The following is an 18,926-nucleotide window of genomic DNA, read 5'->3' as shown; positions in this document are numbered from 1 at the left end:
TGGACCTAGAAAGACCTGCATTTCAAACAATGACACACACATGCAACGCAACCTGGACCTAAGAAGACCTGCTTCTCACACACTGACACACACATGCAACCCAACCTGGACCTAGAAAGACCTGCATCTCACACACTGACACACACATGCAACGCAACTTGGACCTAGAAAGACCTGCATCTCACACGCTGACACACACATGCAGCCCAACCTGGACCTAGAAAGACCTGCATCTCACACACTGACACACACATGCAACCCAACCTGGACCTAGAAAGACCTGCATCTCACACACTGACACACACATGCAATCCAACATTATCTCTAAAAGGCCTCCATCTCACACACTGTTCCACCAATGCAACCCGCCCAGGCCATGGAAAGACCTCCATTTTACGCACTGACAAACACATGTAAGCAATGCAACTTGGACCTAGAAGGACTGCCATCTCACACACTTACAGACACATTTTAATGCAACCCGCACATGCCCTGGAAACACCTCTATCTCACACACTGATCCAGCAATGCAATCCACCCAGGCCCTGGAAAGACCTCCATCTTACACACTGACACACACATGCAACCCGACCTGGACCTAGAAAGACCTGCATCTCACACACTGACTCACACATGCAACCCAACCTGGACCTAGAAAGACCTGCATCTCACACACTGACACACACATGCAACCCAACCCGGACCTAGAAAGACCTGCATCTCACACACTGACACACACATGCAATGCAACCTGGACCTAGAAAGACCTGCATCTCACACAATGACACACACACGCAAATCATCCTGGACCTAGAAAGACCTGCATCTCACACACTGACACACACATGCAACGCAACCTGGACCTAGAAAGACCTGTATCTCACACACTGACAAACACATGCAACCCAACCTGGACCTAGAAAGACCTGCATCTCACACACTGACACACACATGCAATGCAACCTGGAACTAGAAAGACCTGCATCTCACACACTGACACACACATGCAATGCAACCTGGACCTAGAAAGACCTGCATCTCACACACTGACACACACATGCAACCCAACCTGGACCTAGAAAGACCTGCATTTCAAACAATGACACACACATGCAACGCAACCTGGACCTAGAAAGACATGCATCTCACACACTGACACACACATGCAACCCAACCTGGACCTAGAAAGACCTGCATCTCACACACTGACACACACATGCAACGCAACTTGGACCTAGAAAGACCTGCATCTCACACGCTGACACACACATGCAGCCCAACCTGGACCTAGAAAGACCTGCATCTCACACACTGACACACACATGCAACCCAACCTGGACCTAGAAAGACCTGCATCTCACACACTGACACACACATGCAACGCAACCTGGACCTAGAAAGATCTGCATCTCATATGCTGACACACACATGCAACCCAACCTGGACCTAGAAAGACCTGCATTTCAAACACTGACACACACATGCAACCCAACCTGGACCTAGAAATACCTGCATCTGACACTCTGACACATACATGTAAACCAACCTGGACCTAGAAAGACCTGCATCTCACACACTGACACACACATGCAATCCAACATTACCTCTAAAAGGCCTCCATCTCACACACTGATCCACCAATGCAACCCGCCCAGGCCATGGAAAGACCTCCATGTTACGCACTGACAAACACATGCACGCAATGCAACTTGGACCTAGAAGGGCTGCCATCTCACACACTTACACACACATGCAATGCAACCTGGACCTAGAAAGACCTGCATCTCACACACTGACACACACATGCAACCCAACCTGGACCTAGAAAGACCTGCATCTCACACTCTGACACACACATGCAACCCAACCTGGACCTAGAAAGACCTGCATCTCACACTCTGACACACACATGCAATCCAACCTGGACCTAGAAAGACCTGCATCTCACACACTGACACACACATGCAACCCAACCTGGACCTAGAAAGACCTGCATTTCAAACAATGACACACACATGCAACGCAACCTGGACCTAGAAAGACCTGCATCTCACACACTGACACACACATGCAACCCAACCTGGACCTAGAAAGACCTGCATCTCACACACTGACACACACATGCAATGCAACTTGGACCTATAAAGACCTGCATCTCACACGCTGACACACACATGCAGCCCAACCTGGACCTAGAAAGACCTGCATCTCACACACTGACACACATATGCAACCCAACCTGGACCTAGAAAGACCTGCATCTCACACACTGACACACACATGCAATCCAACATTATCTCTAAAAGGCCTCCATCTCACACACTGATCCACCAATGCAACCCGCCCAGGCCATGGAAAGACCTCCATTTTACGAACTGACAAACACATGCAAGCAATGCAACTTTGACCTAGAAGGACTGCCATCTCATACACTTACAGACACATTTTAATGCAACCCGCACATGCCCTGGAAACACCTTTATCTCACACACTGATCCAGCAATGCAATCCAACATGGTCACGGAAACACCTCTATCTCACACACTGATCCAGCAATGCAATCCACCCAGGCCCTGGAAAGACCTCCATCTTACACACTGACACACACATGCAACCCAACCTGGACCTAGAAAGACCTGCATCTCACACACTGACACACACATGCAACCCAACCTGGACCCAGAAAGGCCTGCATCTCACTCACTGACACACACATGCAATGCAACCTGGTCCTAGAAAGACCTGCATCTCACACACTGACACACACATGCAACCCTGGACCTAGAAAGACCTGCATCTCACACACTGACACACACACGCAACCCAACCTGGACCTAGAAAGACCTGCATCTCACACACGGACACACATATGCAGCGCAACCTGGACCTAGAAAGACCTGCATTTCACACGCTGACAAACACATGCAACCCAACCTGGACCGAGAAAGACCTGCATCTCACACGCTGACACACACATGCAATGCAACCTGGACCTAGAAAGACCTGCATCTCACACACTGACACACACATGCAACCCAACCTGGACCTAGAAAGACCTGCATCTCACACTCTGACACACACATGCAACCCAACCTGGACCTAGAAAGACCTGCATCTCACACTCTGACACACACATGCAACCCAACCTGGACCTAGAAAGACCTGCATCTCACACACTGACACACACATGCAACCCAACCTGGACCTAGAAAGACCTGCATTTCAAACAATGACACACACATGCAACGCAACCTGGACCTAGAAAGACCTGCATCTCACACACTGACACACACATGCAACCCAACCTGGACCTAGAAAGACCTGCATCTCACACGCTGACACACACATGCAACGCAACTTGGACCTAGAAAGACCTGCATCTCACACGCTGACACACACATGCAGCCCAACCTGGACCTAGAAAGACCTGCATCTCACACACTGACACACACATGCAACCCAACCTGGACCTAGAAAGACCTGCATCTCACACACTGACACACACATGCAACCCAACCTGGACCTAGAAAGACCTGCATCTCACACACTGACACACACATGCAATCCAACATTATCTCTAGAAGGCCTCCATCTCACACACTGTTCCACCAATGCGACCCGCCCAGGCCATGGAAAGACCTCCATTTTACGCACTGACAAACACATGCAAGCAATGCAACTTGGACCTAGAAGGACTGCCATCTCACACACTTACAGACACATTTTAATGCAACCCGCACATGCCCTGGAAACACCTCTATCTCACACACTGATCCAGCAATGCAATCCACCTAGGCCCTGGAAAGACCTCCATCTTACACACTGACACACACATGCAACCCGACCTGGACCTAGAAAGACCTGCATCTCACACACTGACACACACATGCAACCCAACCCGGACCTAGAAAGACCTGTATCTCACACACTGACAAACACATGCAACCCAACCTGGACCTAGAAAGACCTGTATCTCACACACTGATACACACATGCAATGCAACCTGGACCTAGAAAGACCTGCATCTCACACACTGACACACACATGCAATGCAACCTGGACCTAGAAAGACCTGCATCTCACACACTGACACACACATGCAATGCAACCTGGACCTAGAAAGACCTGCATCTCACACACTGACACACAGATGCAACCCAACCTGGATCTAGAAAGACCTGCATCTCACACACTGACACACACATGCAACGCAACCTGGACCTAGAAAGACCTGCATCTCACACACTGACACACACATGCAACCCAACCTGGACCTAGAAAGACCTGCATCTCATATGCTGACACACACATGCAATGCAACCTGGACCTAGAAAGACCTGCATCTCACACACTGACACACACATGCAACCCAACCTGGACCTAGAAAGACCTGCATCTCACACACTGACACACACATGCAACGCAACCTGGACCTAGAAAGATCTGCATCTCATATGCTGACACACACATGCAACCCAACCTGGACCTAGAAAGACCTGCATCTCACACACTGACACACACATGCAACCCAACCTAGACCTAGAAATACCTGCATCTGACACTCTGACACATACATGTAAACCAACCTGGACCTAGAAAGACCTGCATCTCACACACTGACACACACATGCAATCCAACATTATCTCTAAAAGGCCTCCATCTCACACACTGATCCACCAATGCAACCCGCCCAGGCCATGGAAAGACCTCCATGTTACGCACTGACAAACACATGCACGCAATGCAACTTGGACCTAGAAGGGCTGCCATCTCACACACTTACACACACATGCAATGCAACCTGGACCTAGAAAGACCTGCATCTCACACACTGACACACACATGCAACCCAACCTGGACCTAGAAAGACCTGCATCTCACACTCTGACACACACATGCAACCCAACCTGGACCTAGAAAGACCTGCATCTCACACTCTGACACTCACATGCAATCCAACCTGGACCTAGAACGACCTGCATCTCACACACTGACACACACATGCAACCCAACCTGGACCTAGAAAGACCTGCATTTCAAACAATGACACACACATGCAACGCAACCTGGACCTAGAAAGACCTGCATCTCACACACTGACACACACATGCAACCCAACCTGGACCTAGAAAGACCTGCATCTCACACGCTGACACACACATGCAGCCCAACCTGGACCTAGAAAGACCTGCATCTCACACACTGACACACATATGCAACCCAACCTGGACCTAGAAAGACCTGCATCTCACACACTGACACACACATGCAATCCAACATTATCTCTAAAAGGCCTCCATCTCACACACTGATCCACCAATGCAACCCGCCCAGGCCATGGAAAGACCTCCATTTTACGAACTGACAAACACATGCAAGCAATGCAACTTTGACCTAGAAGGACTGCCATCTCATACACTTACAGACACATTTTAATGCAACCCGCACATGCCCTGGAAACACCTCTATCTCACACACTGATCCAGCAATGCAATCCAACATGGTCACGGAAACACCTCTATCTCACACACTGATCCAGCAATGCAATCCACCCAGGCCCTGGAAAGACCTCCATCTTACACTCTGACACACACATGCAACCCAACCTGGACCTAGAAAGACCTGCATCTCACACACTGACACACACATGCAACCCAACCTGGACCCAGAAAGGCCTGCATCTCACTCACTGACACACACATGCAATGCAACCTGGACCTAGAAAGACCTGCATCTCACACACTGACACACACATGCAACCCTGGACCTAGAAAGACCTGCATCTCACACACTGACACACACACGCAACCCAACCTGGACCTAGAAAGACCTGCATCTCACACACTGACACACATATGCAACGCAACCTGGACCTAGAAAGACCTGCATCTCACACGCTAACAAACACATGCAACCCAACCTGGACCGAGAAAGACCTGCATCTCACACGCTGACACACACATGCAATGCAACCTGGACCTAGAAAGACCTGCATCTCACACACTGACACACACATGCAACCCAACCTGGACCTAGAAAGACCTGCATCTCACACACTGACACACACATGCAATCCAACATTATCTCTAGAAGGCCTCCATCTCACACACTGTTCCACCAATGCGACCCGCCCAGGCCATGGAAAGACCTCCATTTTACACTCTGACACACACATGCAACCCAACCTGGACCTAGAAAGACCTGCATCTCACACACTGACACACACATGCAACCCAACCTGGACCCAGAAAGGCCTGCATCTCACTCACTGACACACACATGCAACCCAACCCGGACCCAGAAAGGCCTGCATCTCACTCACTGACACACACATGCAATGCAACCTGGACCTAGAAAGACCTGCATCTCACACACTGACACACACATGCAACCCTGGACCTAGAAAGACCTGCATCTCACACACTGACACACACACGCAACCCAACCTGGACCTAGAAAGACCTGCATCTCACACACTGACACACATATGCAACGCAACCTGGACCTAGAAAGACCTGCATCTCACACGCTAACAAACACATGCAACCCAACCTGGACCGAGAAAGACCTGCATCTCACACGCTGACACACACATGCAATGCAACCTGGACCTAGAAAGACCTGCATCTCACACACTGACACACACATGCAACCCAACCTGGACCTAGAAAGACCTGCATCTCACACTCTGACACACACATGCAACCCAGCCTGGACCTAGAAAGACCTGCATCTCACACTCTGAAACACACATGCAACCCAACCTGGACCTAGAAAGACCTGCATCTCACACACTGACACACACATGCAACCCAACCTGGACCTAGAAAGACCTGCATTTCAAACAATGACACACACATGCAACGCAACCTGGACCTAGAAAGACCTGCATCTCACACACTGACACACACATGCAACCCAACCTGGACCTAGAAAGACCTGCATCTCACACGCTGACACACACATGCAACGCAACTTGGACCTAGAAAGACCTGCATCTCACACGCTAACAGACACATGCAGCCCAACCTGGACCTAGAAAGACCTGCCTCTCACACACTGACACACACATGCAACCCAACCTGGACCTAGAAAGACCTGCATCTCACACACTGACACACACATGCAACCCAACCTGGACCTAGAAAGACCTGCATCTCACACACTGACACACACATGCAATCCAACATTATCTCTAGAAGGCCTCCATCTCACACACTGTTCCACCAATGCGACCCGCCCAGGCCATGGAAAGACCTCCATTTTACGCACTGACAAACACATGCAAGCAATGCAACTTGGACCTAGAAGGACTGCCATCTCACACACTTACAGACACATTTTATTGCAACCCGCACATGCCCTGGAAACACCTCTATCTCACACACTGATCCAGCAATGCAATCCACCCAGGCCCTGGAAAGACCTCCATCTTACACACTGACACACACATGCAACCCGACCTGGACCTAGAAAGACCTGCATCTCACACACTGACACACACATGCAACCCAACCCGGACCTAGAAAGACCTGCATCTCACACACTTACACACACATGCAATGCAACCTGGACCTAGAAAGACCTGCATCTCACACACTGACACACACACGCAAATCATCCTGGACGTAGAAAGACCTGCATCTCACACACTGACACACACATGCAACGCAACCTGGACCTAGAAAGACCTGTATCTCACACACTGACCAACACATGCAACCCAACCTGGACCTAGAAAGACCTACATCTCACAGATTGACACACACATGCAATGCAACCTGGACCTAGAAAGACCTGCATCTCACACACTGACACACACATGCAATGCAACCTGGACCTAGAAAGACCTGCATCTCACACACTGACACACACATGCAATGCAACCTGGACCTAGAAAGACCTGGATCTCACACACTGACACACAGATGCAACCAAACCTGGTTCTAGAAAGACCTGCATCTCACACACTGACACACACATGCAACCCAACCTGGACCTAGAAAGACCTGCATCTCACACACTGACACACACATGCAACCCAACCTGGACCTAGAAAGACCTGCATCTCACACACTGACACACACATGCAACGCAACCTGGACCTAGAAAGACCTGCATCTCACACACTGACACACACATGCAACCCAACCTGGACCTAGAAAGACCTGCATCTCACACACTGACACACACATGCAACGCAACCTGGACCTAGAAAGATCTGCATCTCATATGCTGACACACACATGCAACCCAACCTGGACCTAGAAAGACCTGCATCTCACACACTGACACACACATGCAACCCAACCTGGACCTAGAAATACCTGCATCTGACACTCTGACACATACATGTAAACCAACCTGGACCTAGAAAGACCTGCATCTCACACACTGACACACACATGCAATCCAACATTATCTCTAAAAGGCCTCCATCTCACACACTGATCCACCAATGCAACCCGCCCAGGCCATGGAAAGACCTCCATGTTACGCACTGACAAACACATGCATGCAATGCAACTTGGACCTAGAAGGGCTGCCATCTCACACACTTACAGACACATTTAATGCAACCTGCACATGCCCTGGAAACACCTCTATCTCACACACTGATCCAGCAATGGAATCCACCCAGGTCCTGGAAAGACCTCCACCTTACACACTGACACACACATGCAACCCGACCTGGACCGAGAAAGACCTGCATCTCACACACTGACACACACATGCAACCCAACCCGGACTTAGAAAGACCTGCATCTCACACACTGACACACACATGCAATGCAACCTGGACCTAGAAAGACCTGCATCTCACACACTGACACACACATGCAACCCAACCTGGACCTAGAAAGACCTGCATCTCACACACTGACACACATATGCAATGCAACCTGTACCTAGAAAGACCTGCACCTCACACACTGACACACACATGCAACCCGACCTGGACCTAGAAACACCTGCATCTCACACACTGACACACACATGTAATGCCACCTGGACCTAGAAAGACCTGCATCTCACACACTGACACACACATGCAATGCAACCTGGACCTAGAAAGACCTGCATCTCACACACTGACACACACATGCAATGCAACCTGGACCTAGAAAGGCCTGCATCTCACACACTGACAAACACATGCAACCCAACCTGGACCTAGAAAGACCTGCATCTCACACACTGACACACACAAATGCAATGCAAACTGGACCTAGATAGACTTGCATCTCACACACTGACACGCACATGCAATGCAACCTGGACCTAGAAAGACCTGCATCTCACACACTGACACACACATGCACTGCAACCTGGACCTAGAAAGACCTGCATCTCACACACGGACACACACATGCAACCCAACCTGGACCTAGAAAGACCTGCATCTCACACACTGACACACACATGCAACCCAACCTGGACCATGAAAGACCTGCATCTCACACTCTGACACACACATGCAACCCAACCTGGACCTAGAAAGACCTGCATCTCACACTATGGCACACACATGCAAATCAACCTGGACCTAGAAAGACCTGCATCTCACACACTAATATACACGTGGCATGTAACCAGGTACTGGAAACACTTCTATCAAAGCCTGTGATTCACTTCTGCAACCCAGCCTGGCCACAGGAAGACCTCTATCCAACACAGTGATCCACCAACCCAACCCAACCTGGTCTTGGAAAGACCTCCAGCCCTTACACTGATACACCAATGCAACCTAACCTGACCCTGAAAGAACTTCATCTCACAAACAGATCCACCAAGGCACTGACACACCTCTGCAACACATACTAATATCATAAAGACCTTGATTTTACACCCTGACACACCAGTAGAACCTAACCTGACCCAGGGAAAAAACATCTGACAGTGATCCACTAATGCAACCCAACCTGGCTCAGCAACACCTCCAGCCACCACCTCACACAATGACAACCCAGGCAATCCAACCTGAACTCTGAAATACCTCTGCCTCACACAATGACCATCCAATGCAACCCAACCTGGCCCTGGAAAGACCTCCATGTAACACAGTGATCCACCAACCCTACTTGACCTCCATTTCACACACTGATTCACCAATGCATCGTAGCCTGCCAACCCACACACTGACACGTTCATGCAACTCATCCTGAGTTCAGAAATACCTTGACTTTACCACTGATCCATCAATGCGTCCCAACCTTGTACCGGAAAGCTCTCCACTGACACACCAGTACAACCCAACCTGGCCCTGGAAAAATCTCCAACTAACACAGTGATACACCCATGCAATCCAACAAGACCTCTGAAAGGCCTCCATCTCACACACTGATCCACCATTGCAACCCAACCTGACCTTAAATGACCTCAATCCCTCTTACTGATCCACCAGTGCGACCCAACCTGACATGGAAAGACCTCCACCTCACACACTGAAAACACCCAGGCAATCCAACATTATCTCTGAAAGGCCTCCATGAAACACCTGTGTATTGGCGCGTTATAAATGCCATATCATATCATATCATATCATCCCACAAACTGATTCACCATTGCAACCTAACCTGGCCCTGGAAAGACCTCGATCTAAGACAGTGATCAACCAATGCCACCCAATCTGACGCTGAAAGACCTCCATATCGCACACTGACTATCCCATGTAGCTCATCCTGATGTCAAAAAGGCCTTGATTTTACACACAGATGCATCAATGCAACGCAACCTAACCCTGGAATGCTCTCCATCTTGCACATTGACACACCTATACAACCCAGCCCGGCACTGGAAAGAGCTTGATCTCACACACTGATCCACCAATGCAGCCCACACTGGCCCTGAAAAGACCTTGATCTTGTACACTTATCCACCCATGCAAACCAACATGACCCTCTGAAGACCTCTATCTCACACACTGATCCACCAGTGCAACCCAACCAGGCCCTGGAAAGACCTCCATCGCACACAATGACACGCCCATGCAACACAGCACTGGAAAGATCTTGATTTCACATGCTGAACCACCAATACAACCCAACCTATCCCTAGAAAGACCTCCATCTCACACACTGATCCACCAGCGCAACCCCACCTGGCCCTGGAAATACTCTATCTCACACTGACACACCTATGCAACCATTTCCAGTCCTGGGGAGATCTCAGTCTCAAGCACTGCTGCATCCATGGAGCCCATCCCCAGAGACACCACCCTCTAAACCACTGCTACACCCATGGCATAGACCTTGGCACAGCTCAGCCCCCCCCCGCTCCAGCTAATGTCCAGGAGAGATTGTAATCTCATGCACTGCTCCATCAATGCTACTCAGCCCAGAAATATTCTCTGTTTCAAACAATGCTACATAAATGAAACATAGCCAGGACCAAATGCCATCTAACACACTGCTCCACTCATGGCACACAGCCACGTCTATGCCAGTCGATGCCCAGGCTCAGCAGATACCTACAGCATCCAAAGGGCCCCTCCCCAGAGAGATATACAGCTCAAGCACTGTTCCATCAGTACTGCGCAGAAGGGCATCTAGCACACTACCCCATCAGCAGTGGTCACCCAGACCCACACAAGATGGAACTGCAATAAGCACACAATACCTGCTCAAATCATTGCAGTCGTTTTGATGAATTTTTCACAGCATTTCTTAAATTCGGGAAAATGTCTGCAATGAGTTGCCCACCGATGAGTTGTACCAGATCCTGCACACACTGCTGGCTGCATCCACTGTGCCCACCCCTTGAGAGACAGTGATCCCACTCAGCGGTCCATTGGGTCTCACACCTTCAGGTCACCTCTCTTTCCCTCACAGAGTTCCTTTCATGTATCCCAGCTCTTGGAGGACCGCCATACCACATAGGAGTCCATCACTGCGTCTCACCCCTTCAGGTCACCTCTCTTTCCCTCACAGAGTTCCTTTCATGTACCCCAGCTCTTGGAGGACCGCCATACCACATAGGAGTCCATCACTGCGTTTCAACCATTGAGGCTACCTCTCTTTCTCTCACAGAGTTCCTTTCATGGACCCCAGCTCTTAAAGGACCACCATACTCCACAGGAGTCCATCATTGGTTCTCACCCCTTGAAGTCCTCTCTGGCCCCCACAGAGTCGCTCTCACGGACCCCAGCTCTTGGAGGACCACCATACCACATAGGAGTCCATCACTGCATCTCACCCCTTCAGGTCACCTCTCTTTCCCTCACTGAGTTCCTTTCATTTACCCCAGCTCTTGCAGGACTACCATACCACATAGGAGTCCATCATTGGGTCCCTTGAAGTCATCTCTGCCCACACAGAACAGTGGACTGGCAACCTCACTGTATCCCCTGTAGAGGCCATCCCTAGTAGACCACCCTTTCAGGAGATGTTGAGCCCACTTTCAGAAGGAAGGGTGGTGTGTTAGGTACTGAGGGCTAGAGTCAGCCACAAGCTCTTTCACTGACCTTTCTCATATCCCTTCTCTGGCCAGGAGTCCTCTTCAGCATTGAGGTCACTTCCACATACTTTGCTGTGAGGAACTACTGGCGAGGGTTCTTTGCCGCCACCTTCAGCGCCTTCATCTTCCGTGTGCTGGCAGTCTGGACCAAGGATGCAGGTAAGTGGCCATGCTGCCATATGGTAGAAGGGATCTGGCGGGAGGTGGCAGCCCTGTCCTCTGAGTGACGGGCAGCACCGGACCATTGCAAGGGTATTTGGGGCACAGACAAATGTGGTCCGACCTAACCCCTAAAGCAAAGAAATGGAGGCATCCTAGACTATCTGTCCCCCACCGCCCCTTGTGATCCAGTCACGTTCTATAGTGTGATACGCTGCCCTGACAGCTGTCAAAATATGCATGGCTCCCTTACGCTCTTCATGCCAGCTGGAACTAGAATCATCAACTGGTCAAGTTTCCACTCTAGCGTAGGTACAGGACACATTTTACCAATAGCAGCCACAAGGAAGCAATGCTAGCGGCAGCATTGATGCACGACCCCTATCCGAAACTGTATGAAAACGGTACAGATACCCCGACATGGGCCCAGAACTCAGAATAAACACCACAAAGACGTTAGGGCCTAGAAATCCTGCAGAAGGAACATGCCACGTGACTAGAGGACCTGGAAAGGAATCAATGAGAATACAGGACAGGATTTGAAGCTCTAAGGAAAGCACACACAGAGCAGTCATAGACATAGAAGACAGACTAGCAGCCGTAATGTGCAGGCCTCGAGCTGGAACAGGGGATGCCATGCAAGCATGAGGCATAGGGCAGACCCAGGACACACATGAGAAGGCCCCCGTCCATGCCTGAGATTAGGAAAGGGCCAGGCTTTCCAAGCGGGGTTGCCTTAAGCGAGCCAACAAACAGATAGCCTTGTGGTGTACGTGTACTATTCATTTTCATTCCATTCGTCCCTAAGTGTGTCTCTGGTTTGCTTCTGTGCTCTTATTATTTTTCATAACGTGCCACTGACATAACTGGGCAAGCCACACTGTGAGCCTGTGTAGTTAGTGAGTTATCTACTCTTTGATGGCACTGTGAAAGGGTATTTCCCCATCACCAATCACTGCAATTCTCTACATAGCAGTATAAAAGGTGTAACAGGGGGCACGGGGTGAGAGACAGGTGTGCGTGAGAAGAGGAAACACTCTATATATTCTGCACACCCTTGCCCCAACCCTTACATGGCTTCAGCAGTCCCAGCTCTCCCTGCAGCTCGCTGACCACCCTGGGCCGTGCCTGTTGCGACGGAGTAGGAAGGTCAGAAAGAGGAAGGGTGGACATCAAGGGTAGGGCCCCAGCCCCTAAAGGATCCTACCCACTAGGTTATGACACAAGGATTCACCGAGAGCGAGGATGCTGCTGCATGTTTTCTTTAGTATTAGGATGTTTCTTAAACAGTCTCTAGCTCTGCCCCCGGGTTTAAGGGGAATAAGGCCACTCCAGGCTACCAGAAATGTTAATTCTTTTAAATAGAAAATGGGGTTAACACACTTAAATATATTAAAAACGAATTAGCCCTACTGTTAAATCTATCCCTAATTAAGCAGTTGCATTAACATTTATAAAAATAGTCCTTACAAATGTACAACGTCTTTACACAAGGTTCCTTACTAGATGTTGGCTGTCTGGCCAGGGCTGTCTGGATGAAGTTCCACGTAGATTTGGCTCCTCAAGAGTCTTTGTGAGCATGGCAGATGTGCACTGGGTGGCCCAGAGAACCAGAAGGAGCCATAGCAGAGTCTTGACCGGGCCGGGTATTCCAGGGACAGGTCGGGTGAAGTCTGAACTCGTGTTGTGGGGGCCCTCGAAGGAGTACTTAATGCCAGACCGCGTATGCCGGAGATGGCCCGAAGGATGTCCCTTTGATGTGAGGGCCCTCCTAGGAGTCCTTAATGCCAGACCGCCTATGTCGGAGATGGCCCAGAGGATGTCCCTTTCATGTAGGAGCCCTCCTAGGAGTCCTTAGTGCCGGACTGCGTATGTCAGAGATGGCCCGGAGAATGTCCCTTTGATTTGGGGCCCTCCTAGGAGTCTTTAATGCCAGACCACGTATGTTGGAGATGGCCCGAAGAATGTCCCTTTGATGTGGGGGCCCTTCTATGAGTACTTAATGTCTACTTAATACCAGACCTCGTATGCCAGCCATGGCCCCCGAGGATGTCCCTTTGATGTTGAAAGCTGGCATTCCCTACTCACATAATGAAATAACCACATAATGAGACACCAATGGACACACCCCAGTAGGGAATGAGACCAGGACCAATTGTGAGTGAGGTAAAAGACAAGCCTTTATATAAAGTTAAAATGAGGCACGCAGAGGACTTGGTACTCGGTGCTACTCGGAGAGCGCTCTGCCCAAGATACAGAAAATACACATTATATTACAAAAACACGTCATTGATGACGTGTGCTATAAGGGATACAGTAAATATTGCTCATTGGTCGAAGGGGACAAGTCAGTACATATAATTGGTCAGCGCTGAACTTGCAACTTCTTGAAGCACACGGGTCAGCTGGGCTCATCAGGGAGGGGTGCAGGGTCAGGCGATGTCCGTGCAGTAATATTTCTTGTTCTCTCTAATCTAGCACATCTCATCAATTCTAATCATCATACAAGATTTAGTAGATTATATAAAATGTAAGCATAGCATATATATATCACATAGGCCTTTGACCTGGGCCACAGGGAGAGTGAAGATACATGGGTCCAGGTGCCTTATCTAACACAGTATTCCAGAATGCATGGGTGAAGTGCCTCTTGGATCAAACACAAGTGTTTTACTTTTTGTTAGTACAAGAAAAATATATGGCCTCATGGGATTAGAACTATGGGGTGAACTGGGGTAGCACTTGGTCAGGGGTCTTACAACTGTTACATCAAAGAAATTTGGTGGGGTTTGTGGGCTTGAGGTCTATATTTCTCTAAGAGGAGTCTGTTGCTGCAGAGGCAGGTTTGTGGAGATGGATGGATTTTTCAAGGACCAGGCTCTGGCCCGGTCACACACAGGGCAGTGATTTAAGAGGAAGGAGATACAGTGCGAGCTTGCTACAGTTCACGCCCAAGATTCTGTGAGAACAGAGCAGCCGTAGAGCCGGCAGAGGGGAGGAGGTGGGGGAGACAGGCTGTCTGTGCGCAGAGAGGGAAGGGGAGAGGTGCAGGTTCGCGTTCAGTGTGTATGTGCGGCCTAGTAGAAAATGGAGTCTGGCGGCTAACACAAAATGGAGTCTCGCAGCTCATGGGTCATGCACAGTTATGTATCATTTAACTACCACCTCACACCTTGGCCAGGGGTACGCTGTTAATCGTGGAATGAGCATATTGTGTGCGTCATTGAGAATGAAGGGGGGCCTTGGAGACTCTTCCTCCCTTACAATGTTGGGGCCCTCCTAGGGGTCCTTAATGTCAGACCGCGTATGCCGTCTCGAGGCTGTCCCTTTCATGTGTGGGCTCTCCAAGGAGTCCTTAATAATTTACTTTAGTTTAGTTTAATATTTATGACGCGCTAAATACTCAAAGCCTTCAAAGAGCACATATAACAGGAACACGAAAACATAAAACATTATATCAAAGCAGTAAAAATTGTCAAAGAACAACGGCCTCAGCCAGTGTCTTTATTGAAAAAATATGTTTTGAATGTATTTTTGAAATGTCACTTATTGGTACTTTTCTTCTGTTGAATTGGGCTGGCATTCCACAGCGAAGGCACCCAGACTTCAAAGCAGGAGCCTCAATATTTATTCTCTGCAAATTGTGGTTGTGCAAGAAGTCATTGTTGGATCTTAAAGTGCGCCTCTGCTGGGCAACTTTAATGCATGTTGGGAGATACAGAGGAGCATCTCCAGAGCGACACTTGTACACAATAGATAATGCTTGTCCTATATTCCTTGCTGATCCGGTACCCAATGAAGTTTACGGCGGGCCTCAGTGCCATGGTCCTGCCTTCGTAGGCCACATACTGCTCGGAGTGCCCCGTTTTGAGTGGCCGGAAGCTTCTTGATATTGGCTTGTGGGGTACCAATCAGAAGGCTCTTACATTAGTCCAGTTTAGCCTCTATACTATCTGATGCTATAGGTGCTGTATCTTTCTCAAAAAAGTACGGGCGAATTTGCCAAAGAAGTCTTGTCGTGTAAGAAAGAGCACACTGAATGAAGACTTCATCGATGTTTATTATCTGATAGCTGGGAGTACAAATAGACCCCAAGAGTCTTTGCATGTTGGGCCACTTTCAGCAGGCCTCCTCCAATAGGGAAAGGACTATAGGCCGAGTCCAGCTTTTCCAATCTCTGTGCTGAACCTAGAATAAGTAGCTCTGTTCTTCTGTTACTCAGGGCAGGAGAATGTTCAGCCACCCAGCAGTGATTGGCTGCATAAATCCTGTTAATTTCCTTGGCGTCTTGACAATGGCTATCAGAACGCTGAAGCGAAAGCAGCGTATCATCAGCATAACGTGTACAGGACACGCCTCGCCATCCAATAAGTCACAAAGTGACTTCGTGTACCTGTCAAATAAGAGCCCCGTGGAACCCCACTTGTGAGAAGGATTGGCGCAGATCTAGAACCCGTTTTTGGCTACCCTCGAGCGTTGCGGACCTAGGAAGGATCTGATCCTTGCCACCGCTTCATCTGAGCATCTACCAAGATTTCTCAGCCTGTCGGCCAGCACGCCGTGCTCCACGAGATGAAATGCGGCGGACAGATCCCGGAGCATTAATACGGCAACCTGACCCTTATCAATGATATTTCCAATATTGGATTTCAAATCCAATAATGCAGACTCTGCTCCATGCTTCTTTCCAAACCCGGTCTGTCAGTACCCCAAGACAATGAGTTCCTCAATGAAATGATATAGTTGAGTGGATGCGACCCTATACAATATTTTCAATAGGAACAGGACACTCGTTATAGGTCTAAAATTAGCTGCTACACCAGCACTCAGAGTTTCTTTTTTAAGAAGAGGAGAAATTCATGATTCTTTGAGACAATCGGGTACTTTAGATTGCAAGAGAGAAGCATTAATGATCTTAGGAGTCCATGGTAGTAGCTGGTTCATAGAGCTTTTTCATAGTTTAGCAGGACAAGCGTCACCCTGACAAAAAGTGGGTTTCATATTTTCTAGTATATCAGCTACCTCTGACAGAGTCTCTTGCTTAGAAGAAAGGGACAACGATCCTAAGTCGGGCTCATCTTGCTCCGTATCCGGCACAACCCCCACCAGCAAAGACTTTCCAGCAACGTTTTCTATATTCCTTTTGCATTATGATGACGAGTTGTTTTCTGGGCAAATTCATCTTGCACAGATTGACCCCAATCTTGATTTATTTTGGCATCATGTAAGATGGCCGATATTTCCCTAGAGTTTGATCTTGCAGCCTGGATTCGCTCGGAGCCTTTTACTCGCTTGGCCTCTAGAATAACATTTGTCTAGTCCTTCACGGCCTCCCTGTAGGATGTCTTTGTCATAGTACAGGGATTTTCCCTCCATGAATGCTCAGAAGTGCGTTTCTGGCTTCTTGTTTTCAATGAATCAAGAGTTTGTTTTGCTGTTATTTTTAGGTAGGGTACTCCGTAACGGTGCCAAATGCTTAAAGGCATTTTTTACCATTAATTGAAATTGTTCAGTCAAAATATCCCAATCTATGTGTCAAGATCACGTCTTACCATGGTACCAGAGGACATGGTCTTCTGATTACTATGGCGTTCTGTCTCCTGGGCAGCCACTGTGACCCAGAGGGTGAGTATTGGTTCCCAACCCTGCCCAGGGAGCATAGAGCCAGAATGCGGGAAATCCATGGGGATAGAACCTATTTTCCGATGAACAGCCGCTGTCCTGGAGGTGGGTAACCAAGCTGGACAGCTGGAACAGTAGGCAGGGAACACCAGCAGACGAAAGGCCATTTCCAATGGCAGGGCAGTAGAAAGCAGGAAGGAACAGGCAGCAGGGGGAAGGAAAATGAGGATTACAGAAGGCGGGATCACGGGGGAAAGAAGACCTAGGAAGAATTTAGAAAAGGAAAGTGTAATGCAATGCGGGAACTAATGCAACGCGTTTACCTGCTGGGAGCACCGTGCAGATATAGTTGTGCTGTCTCTTCTGGGTTTCCAGGTGGATGCTATCATCATGCTGTGTAGAGTGATGAGGAGACGCAAAACTCTGCAAAGTGGGTGAAAGCATCGTCACATCTCCAAAGAGACCAGGCGGCAAGCCCCGGGCTGCGGCGTTGCATCGTAACACTATGTCTGAGAGGAGAGGTTCTCATTGATTCAGGAGTAGCTCTCCTGGTATTCTCGACCCATATAGGTTTCTAGCAGATAGATTCATACATTGAGAAAGAGCAAGAATTAAAATACAGAAAGACAATGAGTAATGATCAGACCAAGGACGCTCTTTCGAGGTTCCTAGACAGGACGCCGTCAG

At 49.0% G+C, this 18,926-nt stretch overlaps 1 protein-coding gene across 1 annotated transcript in view; it reads left to right on the top strand.

The window, feature by feature from the left end:
* The window catches only part of CLCN1 (chloride voltage-gated channel 1), a 1,282,884-nt gene that overhangs the window by 404,571 nt on the left and 859,387 nt on the right, over window positions 1–18,926 (top strand). The window contains exon 8 of the mRNA XM_069650302.1: window positions 12,492–12,617. Coding sequence (XP_069506403.1) covers window positions 12,492–12,617 — 126 coding nt within the window. The remainder of the gene's footprint in view (window positions 1–12,491; window positions 12,618–18,926) is intronic.

This window comes from Ambystoma mexicanum, chromosome 3p, assembly GCF_040938575.1.
Source record: "Ambystoma mexicanum isolate Mex_15411 chromosome 3p, UKY_AmexF1_1, whole genome shotgun sequence".
In the NCBI taxonomy this organism is placed as follows: Eukaryota; Metazoa; Chordata; class Amphibia; order Caudata; family Ambystomatidae; genus Ambystoma; species Ambystoma mexicanum.
This window is presented reverse-complemented; position numbering and strand designations above follow the sequence as displayed.